The sequence below is a fragment of the Equus caballus genome, chromosome 11 (assembly GCF_041296265.1).
Source record: "Equus caballus isolate H_3958 breed thoroughbred chromosome 11, TB-T2T, whole genome shotgun sequence".
In the NCBI taxonomy this organism is placed as follows: domain Eukaryota; kingdom Metazoa; phylum Chordata; class Mammalia; order Perissodactyla; family Equidae; genus Equus; species Equus caballus.
This window is the reverse complement of record NC_091694.1, coordinates 39,874,791-39,889,782: the sequence shown is the minus strand read 5'-3', so window position 1 is coordinate 39,889,782 and position 14,992 is coordinate 39,874,791. Positions and strand designations below refer to the sequence as shown.

At 47.3% G+C, this 14,992-nt stretch overlaps 1 protein-coding gene across 1 annotated transcript; it reads left to right on the top strand.

The window, feature by feature from the left end:
* Nucleotides 1-3,514: 3,514 nt before the first annotated feature.
* H2BN1 (H2B.N variant histone 1) lies at nt 3,515-6,380 on the top strand. Its single transcript, XM_070227683.1, is given in 3 exon segments — nt 3,515-3,718; nt 3,720-3,777; nt 5,983-6,380. Coding segments are annotated over 3 exon segments (342 nt in total). The 5' UTR covers nt 3,515-3,617; the 3' UTR covers nt 6,166-6,380.
* Nucleotides 6,381-14,992: the final 8,612 nt, after the last annotated feature.

Sequence of the window (14,992 nt, the reverse complement as noted above, 5' to 3'; positions counted from 1 at the left end):
TAATATCGCCCACCATTAATATTTGGTTAGTACCTACAGAACTGACCTTCCAGGAAGAATGGGACATCACACTCAAGGTGACATCTTCTAATCTGTCTCCCAAATCTTCTTTCCTCTTGCCATTCACCCAGAGTTTCTCAACTGGTGAGTGGCATCAGGACCCATCTCGAGTTAAGATCATGAAATAAAATGACACTAAAATGCAGTCAACTGGATTATTGGATTCCGGATCAACTGGATTTTCCAATTAACTGGGTTAATTCCTCAGACTATCTAGAGGTTGAAATAATATAAGCAGTACTTCTATCCAAATTCTGACTACCTGAGCCCTACAGAAATGATATAGGGGGAAAGTTTCAATGATTTAAAAGTAGAATCCATAAAACCTGAGACCTCAGAGGCCATGTAATCCATTGTCCTCAATACCTGAATCCCCTCTACTGTTTGCTCCACAGCCTGGACCTACCTGGGCCAATTGACTCATCAGGCCTCCCCGGTGCCCTGCAGACATCTCCACGTTAAAGCAGGCTCCAACACCCTTCCCCTCAGTCTTCCTCCTGAATCACTGCGCAGACTCGCTCCATGCCATGTATGCCACCCAACTCTCAATGGTCCCATCTTCTGCTCTTGTTACTTATTGTTCTTATTTATGAGCTTGGATGGTCCTTTGGCTCTGATAGTCCAGCAAGATAGGACTAGGTTGAAGTGAATTATAATCAAGGAGGGGAGCCAAGATCATCGCCAGTTTAAGGAGGAGCCTCCTGTTTCTCTTGAGTTGACGTGCCTTTTAGAGTTTGTATCCACAGAATCCTATTTTTGCTGATCTCTTTGAAGTCTGCCTTCTCGATGTCTAAAGTCTGTGTCTGACTGTGTTTGTCTCTTAGCCACAGAACAGTCACTTTCTCCTAGTGTCCCCATCCTTCCCAAGTCTCTCGTTAGCTCTTCTGTACTGAATAGGATTTGGCTCAGAGTGTCATTTTCCCCATACTCGGGAGGCAGTGGTGGTACAGTGGCGCTCGAGCTTTAGGTACCTGTACCAGAGGCTTAGGATAGTGGTTGGGGATCTTCATTTTAATAAACAGCCCAGGAAGTTCTGCTGCAGGTGGGCAGGGGCCCTAACTTGGAGAAATATTGATGGGAATTTTGGTGTCAGACACACCGGAGTTCACTTCCTAGCTCTGCGGCTTACTACCTGTGTGACCTTGACCAAACTAGTTCATCTGTCTAAGCCTCAATTCCCTCGTCTTTATTAAAGAGATGATAAAACCCACTTCCTAGCATTAAAACAATGAAATGAGATGACATCTATAAAGTGCTCTGTATAATTCAAGGCGGGTAGCAAGCACTCAGTAAACACAAGCCAGCATAGCTATTAGCGTAATTGCTCCCTTTCTCTTCAGGATAGGGAAATTATTGTCAGGTAATAATTTACTGCATGCCCTTTTTAGCAAACTAAAATTTCTAATATCTGCCTGTGAGTCTTCTAATCACCCGGTGATTTTCTTCTGTGTGAGTTTTGTGATTCCTACTGGTGATTTATTACCATTCCCATGCATAGCCATGGGCTTTGCACTTAGCGGGGGGTCAAAATTTGTGGACTATTTTTGAATGAGTGAATGCCACCTGGCCAGGCCTTCTGTGCTACACTCCCACCGCAACACCACATCTGTTCTTCTTTTCCTCCCCCAAATGCCCTCCAGCATCCCCTTGACATTCCTTGTTGATCTAGTTCCCTCCTGGCCTGATCCTTCCCGTTGCCCCAGTCCAGTGAAGAGCGCCCTCCCATGAAGCCTTGATGATACCTGCCAGTTTGTATTTATTTCTTTGCCTTAAAACTTCCAATCCACTTCCTCATATATGCTCTATGCATATATTATGTTTTTGAATAGAGAAATAATAAGAGATGAAGCTAGTGAAATGATAGTAGGAGTTGAGGTGGTGGGTGGCGCCTGGCTTTGACCACCAGGGAACCACTTTTTCCTTTTTCCTTTCACAGAAGCGTTCAGTTGAACCTCTGTTGTTGTTGTTATCAAGTGATTAATTCAGAAGACTTGAGCATCCACTATGGATAAGTTACATCCCATGTTCTCCATCAATGAATACATCCCTGTGGCAACAGCGCAGGGCACACACTTATAACTACAAGGATCGTGGGGCTCTGGTGTTGAGGTTTGCAAGGTGGTAGAGCATGGGGTTAGAAGCAAAGGCCCAAGGGCTGGTTCTGCCACTTATGTACTGTCCGTGACCCTGAGCAAGTCACTTCAGCCCTCTGAGACTCAGTTTCCTCTTCTGTAAAGTGAGAGTAATACTAGTATCGTACCTCATAATGGTGCTATGATAATTAAATGAGATAAAGTGTGTTAAATACTTAGCATGGGGTCTTGGGACAGTTAGGGCTCAATAAGTGTAAGCTGACACTGCTGTTATTATCCACCAGTCCCCCCACTGGGGCTTTGATGCTGCTCCTAACTAGGTGGGAGAGGAAAGGCTGTCTGTTCTGACCGGGTTCTTCTCGTCCTTTCACACCCTGGTTCTCTGCTGTCTTATTTTCTCTTGGTTTGTGTCAGGCTGGTCACTTATAGCTGAGCTGATATGCTCATTGCAGGCAGCGCACGGCCTCTGGAGCTACAGTTTCTCAACATTCAGTCTTGAACGTGGGGTGACTTCCTGGCTTTCCTATTTATGCTTTGTCACCTGAGTTCCTAATTGCTGTTGCAAAACCAGGTACATATTTGCCTTTCAGGAGATACATTTCTTTCTCAATTCAAATACAAATACATGGGGCATAAGCATGATGCCCATGAAAAGCGGCTCCCCCCACCCCAACCCCAGCCCCACATCTCATGGTGGTGTATTAGGAAGGTTTTATAGATCAATGAATCCCAAATCTAGCTCCTTATTAGATTCACCTGGGATGCTTTAGAAAACCACAGCTTCCTACATTCCACTCCCAGTCCTTTTCAACTGAAATTTTTGTGGCTAAGAACCACTGTAATAAGAACACCTAGAGTTACACACAGAAAACGAATACCTTCTGAGATGAGTGTGGGCTGGGAGATTGATGGCCATTACATTAAAGTTGGTTGTTCTCTCTTTCACATGGGATAGAGCTGAAGACAGCTGAAGATTTTTTTTTTTGAGGAAGGTTAGCTCCAAGCTAACATCTGCTGCCAATCCGCCTCTTTTTTGCTGAGGAAGATTGGCCCTGAGCTAACATCCATGCCCATCTTCCTCTGCTTTATATGTGGGACGCCTGCCACAGCGTGGCTTGCCAAGTAGTGCCGTGTCCGCACCTGGCATCCAGACTGGCAAACGCTGGGCTGCCGAAGCGGAACGTGTGAATTTAACCGCTGCGCCACCGGGCAAGCCACAGAAAGCTGAAGATTTTGTTTCCCGCCTCATGCTCCTTTCAGGAATGCAACACCAGCCTGCTTTAGACTCTACACCTAATATCTCTTAAGGATTCTGAGAGCCTGCATCTCTGGCAGGTGTAGTCAGTCACCACTGATTTTATTAGGAAAGAGTTTCTTCCAGCTCTCCCTATAAAACCTCTTTGGAGGGTGCACTTGCTTAAGGCCACTGCTCTGAGCTACAAGTGTAAGGATTAAGCCTTCCGCATGTACTTCATTTGCTTACGTGGCCTAAGATTCCCTAAGAAGACTACAAATTATATTCTAGCCAAAAAGAAGTATGAGTGGACCAGCTCAGCTGTTGGGAAAGAGGAGGAGGAAGAAGAAGGAGGCGTATTTTAGTTACATGGGGAAAATCCTAAAGCAAGTGAGTTGCAACTCTCTATAGAAGCTTAGAATGGCCAAGACAGGGATCGCGTTAGGGGCCCTGGGTGTGATCTTGACTTCAACTTATTCTGATACACGAATCCTTCTTCACACATTGAGTTAAGTTGTGTGCAAACAGCTCCTATAAACTGGATCTGCTAATGGCTGCTATCTTCTCCCGCTTGGCTTGCTTTCTACCGGCAGCAACTCTGAACACCTGAGCCTCCAGTGTCTCTTTTTTTCTTGTGTCTGTTGACAGGCAATCTGTAAACTGATTCTTAAATACCCTCCCCTTTTCTTGGGGAGAGGGGATTCACCACCTCGTCTGTTCTATCACTTTGAAGAGCTGCATATATCAGGTTTTCATTAAATGGTGCTCTGTACTTAGAATATTCCTTAAGTGGGTAGGCACTCTTATTCCTGCTTGCCATCCACCTAACCTCACCCCATGGCATAAAAAATATAGAAAACAAAATCAGGAAAGTCTCCCCCTTCAAAAGAAGCAATAGGGAAGAGAGTGAGGAGATTCTATGAAATATGTGCTAAGGCTTGATTTTGGATTTTACTTCTTCATGACAATGAAGCAAGGCTGAGTGCTCATGTGTGTTATTGTAGCAAAGCTCTCTGTATTCCGGTAGCATCATTTTGAATCTGTTGCTTACCTTGGGAGAAGAAGAGAAAAATGGGAATAAGGAAAGAAAAGAGAAGGAGAGAAGGTGTATGAAGGTGTATGAAATTGAGCAGGGTTTCTCAACCGCAGCGCTGTTGACATTTTGGGGCTGGATAATTCTTTGTTGTTGGGGGAGTGGGGGATGCGCTGTCCTGTGCATTGTAGGATGTTGAGCAGCATCCCTGGTCTCTACTCACTAAATGCCAGTAGGACGCTCCCTCCCTGTTGTGACAACAAAAATGTCCACAGTTATTGTGCAATATCCCCTGGAGGGCAAAATCGCCCCCATTGAGGACCACTGCTGGAGATCCTGCATTTGGCCAGAAGGGCCCCTCCATAGGAATATTTGGACTAAGCAGTCCTCTAGTTGTTAGTCTTTTCTTGGCCTGTGCTTGACCTTGTGGGTCTGGCAGGCCGCTCTGCTTCTTCAAACCTCCCAAAGGTCGGGTCTGTGCCTTGGGTCAGCCTCTCAGGGTGCTGTGGGGATAAAACAAGATGTGGGTTGGATAAATGTATTGCGTGTCTAAGCGTGAGCCAGGGCTGCTCCGGCAGCTCAGATGAAAACAGTGGGGGCTCTATCATTATGGGGCTTGTGATCCTGTGAGGGAGGGACATTGAGGAAATACTTGTAAGTTATTAGATGCAGGAGAAGCCTTTCGAATCCCGCTTCAAGGATTTCCTTTCACAAAAAAGGAACTGAGGCCCGGCGCGAGAATACGACTTGCTTACATGACATCTCATTTCCAGACAGAGGTAGGATTAGAGGCCTGGGTGAGTGATTCTCAGGGGGGCATTCTTTTGACTATTGCAGCTGCCTCTCGAACTTTAGACAAGAACTCTAATGACATGAAGCGGTGTGATAGGCTCTGAGAACACGGAGGGCTCTGGTCCTCAGTGGGAGGTTGTGTGGAAGGCAGATATACCAGAGATGGCTCCTGGGGATGAGCCTTAAAGGATGGCTAGGATTTGAAAGGTAGAGTGGCGTGTGGGCATGGTAGGTAGAGGTGACAGATAAACAGTGGCATGGAGACTGAAAACACAGAGACACATCTGAGGAAGAGCAAGCTGTCCCAGCTTGGCTGGAGATCATGTTGGCACAAGGACATCAGCCTGGAAATTGAGAAGCATTAAAGTGCTTACTTATATGAAATATAGAGTGTGAAAGTATACACTAAACTAAAATTATATTTTCCATCTCCACAACATGTTGGATGTTAACTCTGACTCTATTAGGAAAGACTGAGGTACAAAAGTTGAAGTGACCAGAGTTAGTCTGTATTCTCCAGACACGAGTTATCTTGCTCACCAACTACAAATTCCCCTCTCCCTCCAACTTCCTCAGAGACAGCTGACAGGTACAATGGCCAGGTTTCTTGCATCAAATCCCCACCGTTGTCCCTTTTGTGGTTCCTGTGGTTCCACATGTGCACGAATCCACACAAGCCATAGACGCATGGGTGCTGGGGTAGACTATAAATCGCTCACTATGGGAAGCCTTCTCGTCTCTGTCTCACCCTCATGCCATTTCTCCCCCAGACCCACCCAGACTTCAGTGGGTACTCCTGGATCTTGGATGCCCTGGGCTCTCTGGAGGATTGGCGGCTGGAACGGGTTAGCCTGGAGGCGGTTAGGCTGTCCTTCTACAACCACAGGAGAGCCGTCACCAGCCGAGAGATCCTTGAAGCAGTCAAGCAGAGATCCTCTCGGAAGAGCTTTTGAGTAAATGAAGTAGTTCTGAATGGCCCTGTTCTTGAAATGATTGCACTTGTCAAAAACAAAAGTTGGATATCAGAAGGCTGAGTTGGAAGAACAAGGCATCTGAGATGTACCTGCTGCACCAGGAGTCCTGGTGCCCCACACCTGCTCTCTGGGTCCTGTGGTTTTAGCCTCTGAATTAATTTTGTGAAAAAAAGAATAAAGTCATTTTCTATTGATGTGTGGGTGTTATGCCTGTGGGTTATGGCTTTTACATTTTTCTCAGGCATGCTTATCCCCTGTTTTGAACTTACTTGTTGTCTTTTTGGAGGACACAGTTCAACCCATCATCGCCCCCTCCCCCTCTAGGGTGGAGGCTGCTGCCCTGGAATGAACTCATGATTTTTTTTTTTTTAATTTAAGTACCTCTACCTTGATTTACAAGAAATAAAAAATAAAGAGAAAAGAGATCTGTTTGCTCTTTGAGTATGGGGCTCATGGTATTGGTTATGTACGTAGCACTTAGCATAATAGCAGGTACGTAATATGTGATGGATAAGCTGGTCTCGACAGTGGAAAAAAAATATTATAAAATACAATAATTTGGGAGCAGAAAGAATAAATGGTCTGATATATTTTAGATATGGCGGTCTGGAAAAGCCTGGGCAGGTGACATGAAGGAAGAGAAGGTGCTAAGCATGGGGAAGGATTCTGGGCAGAGGGAACAGCCTGAGCAAAAGTCCTGAGGCAGGCAGGAAAGCATTTAGCTTGTTAGAGAAATTAAATGAAAGTCAGGGTTCTAGCAAGCAAGGGAGAGCACAGTAGGAGGTGAGGTTGGAGAGAAAGGCTGGGGCCAAGTCAGGCAGGGGTGGGTTTTTATTCCAGGGCGGTGTGAAGCCACTGAAAGATTTTAACTAGGGAATTGGCGTCTTGTTTAGCTTTTTTGTCCTGTTTTTGTTTTTAGTTGAGGTGTAACCTCCAGTAAAGTGTACAAATTATAAGCACACCTCAAAGTTTTACATATATATCCAGATTAAGATACAGAACATGTCCATCACTGTTGATACTATGTCAAGAATAGGTTGAAGAGAGTGTGGAAATGGGAAGATTAGTTAGAGATGTTTTGTATGAATTGAGCAGAGAGATGATAGTGGCTGCGTAAGTGTGGGTAGCAGTCAAGATTGAAAGAAGTGAAGAGATTTGAAATGCAAATCTATTGACTCTTCCTCAAAAGGTAGAGTCAATAGAATTTGCTAATGGAATGGGCATATGGAGTGAATAGAAAAGTGATGATTGCTAGGTTTTGAGCTTGAGCAGTGTGGCGGACGATGGTGTCACTTAGAGAAGACTACAGGAAGGAGGACAGGTGTTGGGGGGAGAATTCCATTCTGTACAGGTTAAGTTTTAAACACCCATGAAACATGCAAATGGAGATGTCAATTGATAGGGCTGGACCAAAGATACAAATTTGGGTGTCATCAGCATAAAAAGGGGATATATAAATCATCAGGAATGGGTGTGATTACCTAAGAAGATGGGGTAAAAAGGAAAAGACAAGATGATCCAGAACCAAGACCATAGGAATTCTAATATTTAGAATCAGATAGTGGAGAACTGGCAAAGGAAACCAAGGAGGAGACATCTGAGAAGTCAGGAGGAGGTGGTGTCATGGAAGCCAAGAGGGGAGAAAGTGGTCCGGTCTGCTATGCCCTATCCAGGGGAGAGTGTTAAAAGGAGATATTTATGTCCGTTGCATTTGGTGACATGGAGATCATAGTGGCCTTGAGAAAGTCAGCTCACTGGAGCAGGGTGGGTATTGGGCAGATCTGAGGAGGCTGAAGGGTGACTGGGAGGTTGTCAGTAGAGACAACTATTTTGACGGTGTTGAGACAAAAAGAGAAATTTAGCACTGAAAGAGGACAGAGACATGGGCCGATAGCCAGAGTCACTTGGTATAGAGAGAGAGAGATTTAAGGTGAGATGCTAGAGCTTAATTGTTTGCCAGTGGGAATTCCCCAGGATAGAAGGAGATATTAATCCAGAAGAAAGTAGAGAAAGTCAAAGGATCCAGGACCTTGAGAAGGTGAGGGGGTGGGACTCAGAGTAGAAGTGAAGGAAGAGAAGATGTGGACACACGTTGGTCAGTTTAGAGATTCGATGATGAAAAGAAGAGGAAGTTAGTACCTATTTTCTCTTTTTTGATGGAACAAGTGAAAGTGGAGGAGGGGCACGGGAGGCTTGAAGATAAGATATGAAGTTGTTTTCAGAGGGAGTGGGGGAGTGAGACTTGAACTCATGTGGACAGATTGCTCACCAGGAATGCGTGTCTGTTTAAGGTCTGTGATCATGAGTCGAAAGCAAAGCCAGTCTTGCCGTGGGACCTGCTCCAGCCTCATGTGTCTGCTCCAGTGCGGTGCCGAGAATGCAGCTTGGGTTCTGCTGAGTGAGCCAGGAAGGAGACAGGGGCAAGGGAGTGGCTCCATGATGGACCATGCAATCCAGGCCAGCCAGGAGGGGCAGGGGGACGAGACGGGTGAGCACATTGTGGGGTTCACAGAAGGCCCAGAAGATGTCAGGCTTGTAAAGTGAGTCTTAAAGAAGGACTTTTCTTTCTCCAGCACCCTTTAGCGTTAGCTAACCCATGAGGGCACTTGCCTAAGAAGCAGGGGTGACACCCAGTGACCACTCTTTGAAGTGCACCACTGGGTTGTCGGTGATCCTGAAGCACCCTTGTGTGAAATAATCAGGGGGGTTCTGCGCCATGGGGAGGCACTCACGCCCTCCCGCATTCTCTCCATAGTTGTCTCTGTGGGATCCTGTCCTATGACTGGCCCAGCGCTCTCTAAGCGGATGGAGAGGCTGCTGCTCAAGGGGGTAACTAGAAGTGGACAGCCGAGGCACTGAGGGCAGTCTGGGGGCTGTTAGCTCAGACCTGGGCTTCTCTGCTAGGTTCCTGCTGTCCTGGGGATTCGGGACAAGCATTCTAGGATGGCTTTGGGCGTTCCCAAAGCCCTGCCAGGGTGTAGACAAACGCCAGGTAGTGACACAAGCCTCTTCCAGCCCACCGTTGTCCTGGGGAGTTGTCATGCTGGCTGACTCAAGAACTGAGTGAGGACTCCCCTCTCTCTACCTCCCCCTGAGAGTTGACTGACCTCAGGATCTGAGAGGGTCCTAATGTCTCTGGCTCCGCCTAGGCTCCTCCTGCCCCAAGGACCGGGATCTGGCTTAGTCTAGAGGGAAACCTGGGTTGCTCCCTAGTCCTGTTACCCATCATAGGTATTGGGCTAGACTTTTGGGCCAAGGAGTTGGGTCCCTTAGTTAGGGGCTGTTCCACCCATAGTAAATACAAAGAGGACTGAGATAGGATGCCTAGCCCCTTTTACAATGACCTGAGGTACTTTTACTGTTCTAATTACCTTTTACTAGGACCTCCTATTTATCTTTCACTTTCAGAGGTTAGCAAGTCAGGTTTTAAGTCCAAGCACCAGAGGGAGAAATGGAGGTGTGTCTCTGAGGCGTGAACCCTGGAGTGGGGCAGGTGAGGAGGATGGTTTCTAAGGTGGTCAAGAAATGAAGGAAGACTGTCTGACTCACCTCGAACCCTCTTCCCCACCTCTTCTCTCACAATCCCCAGCTGGAAGTTGACTTTGAACTTCAGGGCAGCCTGGTGTAGTGGAAAGAGCTTGCGCTGAACTTGGGGTCAGGTAATCAGTTGACCACATCTGTTTCCACATCTGTAAAATGATGATGGCAATGCCCACTGCACAGGGTAGTGAAAGTTAAATAACGTACATGAAAATGTTTCTTACATCGACATGGTGCTTTGGTTTAAAGCGTTATTATTAGATTTTCACAGTAAGGTAGACTTCATACGTTTTAAGGAGAAAGAAAAACTGAATGGCAATGAAATTCCATTAGAGGTGATCACTGGGGGCGGGGCGGGGGGCGGTCCATCAGAGGCAAGGTGGCGGCTGATGTCCCTTCCAAGACTGAGAGAGCACAGAGGGAGGAGCGTGTAAGGAGAAGCACACCAACAGGCCTTGGAGCCAGACAGACTTAGCTTCAGACCCCAGCTCCACCTGTTACTACCTGTGGCACCTCGGACAAGTCACGGAACCTCCCAGGTTGTCAGTGTCCCCCTGTGTGCAATGGAGATACTTCCTACCTCCCTGATTGTTGGTTGTCCAATAACAGATTGTTGAGACAATTAGATGAGGTGCTGCCTGTAAAACCCTGGAACAGAGTAGGCACTCAATGAGTGGTATGTTGAAAACTCATCAATTCAGGTAGTTCCAAACCAAGTATTTGGGGCATATATTATGGGCTAGGCACCATGCTAGGTGCTGGGTGACAACGCACAGCTTTCAGTCGGACAATTCTGGTTCAGATCCTAGCTTTACCACTTACTGGCTGTAGAAACATATTTAACTTCTTTGAGCCCCAGCTTCCTCATATGTAAAGTGAGGGAGAATGAAGCCTATTGTAAGAGATTGTTGTAATAAGTATAGAATCTATGTAAAGCATTTAGCACACTACTGGCACATAAAAAGTGTAAAAAATGGCAGCGATTGTGATGAACACAGTTATTTTGAAGCAGTAAAAGGAGGAGATGCTGATGGATCAGATTTAAAGCTGGACCCAAATGACTTTTCTTTGTTGATAGCATTAAATCCATTCTTTTTCCAAAGATTGGCCCTGAGCTAACATATGTTGCCAATCTTCTTTTTTTTTCTCTTCTCCTCAAAGCCCTGTGGTACATGGTTGTATATTCTAGTTGTAGGTCCTTCTGGCTCTGCTGTGTGGGATGCCACCCCAGCATGGCTTGATGAGCAGTGCTAGGTCCGCACCCAGGATCCGAACCAGTGAAGCCCTGGGCTGCCGAAGCCGAGTGCATGAGCTTAACCACTCGGCCACAGGGCCGGCCCCTTCAATCCATTCTTGAACCAACCTTGTCTGAATTAAATAAAATATGAGATGTTATTTCTCCTTATACACATGTGCTCTTTACCCCCTAAATACATAAAGCAAGAGAGAGTTCCATTGACTCTGAAGAGGTGTGGCAAAATACTAAAATGGGCAAGAGAGGACAGCTGTGAAATTTGCCTTTAGAGTTCTTTAGAAAAGTTTTTTGAGGATTTTAAGTGTTTTCGCCAAGAGTATCGTTTTCCCTGCTCGCCACCATTGCCCAGGTGCCCACACCTTAATGTCCCTGGGGAAATCCCCATTTATGGTCTCTGTCTCCCTGGTCCAGTTGCCTTGACTTAGAGGAAATGCAAACTTGACCTTTGTTCCCAGTGGGGATCCTGGCCCAGCCCGGCCTGCTAGCTGCAGCCTCCTCCTGCCTTCTCCTTTCTCCCAGCTTCCTGATTCTGCCCCTTGGCTCTGGCCAGGTCCAGCAGTTCTAAAGTTTGCTGCCTTTTGCTCCTGCAAGGACTGGCTTTCAACATGGTCTCTGTCCACGCCCACAGCTGAGCAAAGGCCTGACCTGTGTGTACACAAACCCCTCCCTGGCTGGCCTCTCCCTGGAAAGTTGATCACTAGCCCATAAAAGGGCCCAAACACTCAAAACAAGACTCACGGTCAGATTGGGGATTTAAAATTGTGACTTTTTAATTCAGGTCAACCTTCCTTCTTTTCCAATGCTGCTGCCTTATCCTTTCTGAGTGTTTCCCACGGGCCTAACCCTCCTGTCTTAAACCTTCCAGTGGCTGCCGTGCCCCAGAGGGCTTCCCATGCTGGGAATGGTCTAGAGTTCCTATCCCCACTGTAGAATGACTGTGACAATAGCCACGCTTTATTTTCACTCCTGCCACAAGTGTTTCTTGAGCACCTACTAAGTGCCAGGCACTGTTCTAGATAGTGGGGGTTGGCAGGGAACAAGACAGTAAAGTCCTTGCCCTCACGGAGCTTATATTCTGAAAGTGGAGAAACACTAAACAAATATCTAGTGCACTCTTGGGTAGTGATAAATGCCATTAAAAAACCACATGAGGGCCAGGGGAGGGCGGAGGACAGGAGGTACCCCTGTAGATGGGGTGATCAGGGAAGACGGCTCTGTGGAGGTGACTCTGAGCAGACGCCTGAGCAAAGGGAGGGAGTGAGCCAGGGGATAACGGTGATAAGCCTTCCAGGCAGATGGGAAAGCGCACCAGTCTTCATCAGGGAATGTTCAAGAAGTGGATCCACCTATTTAACAAGCATGAAGATCAAGAAATGGAAATGGAGCGTGCATCCTGCCCCGAAGGGCAATCTGGGGCCTGCCTCCCGGGCACAGCCCAGCCCCGATGTGGGGTGAGTGAGGCATGCTTGAGGAACATCAAGGAGGCCCCATTTTTTTCCATGTCGTACTGTGATGAGCACTTGTAAAAAAATTGTGATAAAATATACGTAACATAAGCTTTACCAGTTTTAACCATTTTTCACTATACGGTTCACCGGCATTAAGCACATTCACATTGCTGTGCAACCATCACCCCCTTCCTCTCCAGCACTTTTTTCATCTTCTCAAAATGAAACTCTGTACCCATTAAACAATAACTCCCTATTCCTTCCTCTGCCACCCCCTAGCAACCAGTGTTCTACTTTCTATGTGATGAGCGCTTTAAACACTCTATCTCATTTGATCCTCAAAACAACTGTAGGCCACAGGTTTTCCTGGCATCCCCATTCTCCAGATTAAACTGAGGGAGCTAAGATCACACAGCCCCTAACTGGAGGAGGCAGAGCTCAAGTCGCAGTTTTGGCTCAGCTGGCTCAGCTCCTCGTCTTAATCTCCTACCTGGTAGGGGCGAAGGATGTCAATCTGCTGTCCCTTGAATGGCCCGGAGGTGGGTCAGGAGGGTTCAGTGAGGGTTACAGGCAGTGTGAGAAGCTTTTCTTGCTGGGGCAGGAGGGGTTTGTTGCGCCTGACTGGTCCTGCCTGTCTGGAAGGAAGGGGCTGCTGCCCAGAGATAGGGGTTGGGGGTGGAGGGGAAGGTAGCTGATCCACACCTGTCTCCTTTCCCACCTTGGTCTTCTGAGCTGTCTTTCAGGGGCACTCAGCTGCCCAGAGTGGATGAGCATGAGCATCTTCAGTGCTTGGTATCCAGTCTGCCAAGCAGCCCTGTCCCCACCTGTTTATTACGAGGACATAACACAGCAATGGGTGCTGCAAAAAGGGTCACCCAGTAGCTTCACACGACACAGAGACAGCTAGGCAGCAGGCATCAGAAGGAAAAAAACAAAACGAAAGGATATCAAGATGGGACAGGCAGAAGAGTAGATACCTGGCTCACACCAGGGCCAGAGTGAGTGCATTTTTGAGGATGGGGTGCATGTGAAACTGGGATAGAGTGGCCCTATCTGTGGTAGCCATAGCCAGGCCATGACAAGCAGCTAGCTGATACCCAGGTCACTGCAAAAGCTAGCAGTTTCCGGCTTTGGGTGGTCTGGGCTTCAGTGCTGGGGAGTCCACTCCCTGCCTTACTACTTACAAGCTGAAAGAGCTCAGGGAAGTTGCTTTATCCTTCCGAGTCCATCTCCTGCCTTGAAACATAATCAGACTGACTTTTCAGGGTTGATGAGATCAAATGGGATAAGGCATGGAAGATGCCTAATCAGAGTCTGGTACCTAGTCGGTGCTCAACAAATGTTTCCTCCTTGTCTAGGCAGAGCACAGTCTTGCACCCACCAGCCAGGAGCCGAGCCTTTTCCCCCCTCACCACAGTCAGCACCATTTCCCACCTGCTGTTTCTCCTCTCTAATCATAGGGTTCAGCTCTCAATTTAGAGACCCTTGCAATAGTTTGATGTTCGGACTGAGTGGGGAGAGGCCATATGTAGGGGTGTTTGTCCTGCACCCATCCCTCTTACCTTTGTTGGGGAAAGCCCCTTGCATGCGGAGACAATGGAAGGCAGGATACCGCCTGTGCCTTACCTCCCGCAGTGGAAGCAGACAGGGTGAGGTCCCACCCAGGACTTTGAATCTGGGATGAAGGATAATGTTGAAGAGAGGGTCACAATCTTTTCAGGGCAGTGGTGCCCAGCCCCTGGAGCCCATTTCCTAATCTGGGTCTTCAGTCTCCTGCTGATTCTGTGGGCAACCCATGTCCTTCCAACAAGTCCCCTTTCCACGTGGAACGATCAATCAGTTTCTATTGCTTACAAGTAAGAACACTGAGTGTCACACAAGGTCTTCTCAGATTAATCCAGGGAGACTTCAAGGAGCATTGGGATGGCAGGAGGTGCTAGAAGGAGAGAGCTGGCTAGGAAAGGCGCTGACCCAACCTAAGTACTACCCTGTACCCCCCACAGCTAGGGAGTGGGTGGTCAGTTGGGACATTTACACTGTCAGCTCCAGGCAGCAGCTGAACTATTTTTTTGGTTGGTTTATTTGTTTGTTTTGGTAAGTCTTTACAAACTTTATAAGTCTTGTGTTACAAACTCCCCAAGGTTACAGCTTTCTTTCACATCTCTCCTACAGAGTCAAAAGTGTCTAAACCACCCAAGACAAAAATACCACTCCCTTCTTCTCAGAGTATCTCCAAGAAAAGGAAACCCTTATTGTCCCCAGTGAGCCCTTCTGATTGCTGATACGTAAGACCACTTTCCTTACACAGGTTTGGCCTCTCTGTGAAAGCATTTTAGAGGGTAATAAAATCATCGCTCAGCCTTCTTGTCTCTGAGTGCTGATGGTGGGGAACCTCACTGGCTCACTGGGCCAGGCACTTAACAAAAAGAGTGAGGTGGGAGTGCATGCGCATGTGTTGTATGCAGTGGGGAGTAGTGGGCCAGGACAGCAAGCCGGGACACTCAACCACCCCTCTCCTACTGTTGCTACCAATGGAATGTGGGCTGCATTTTGAGAGATCTTA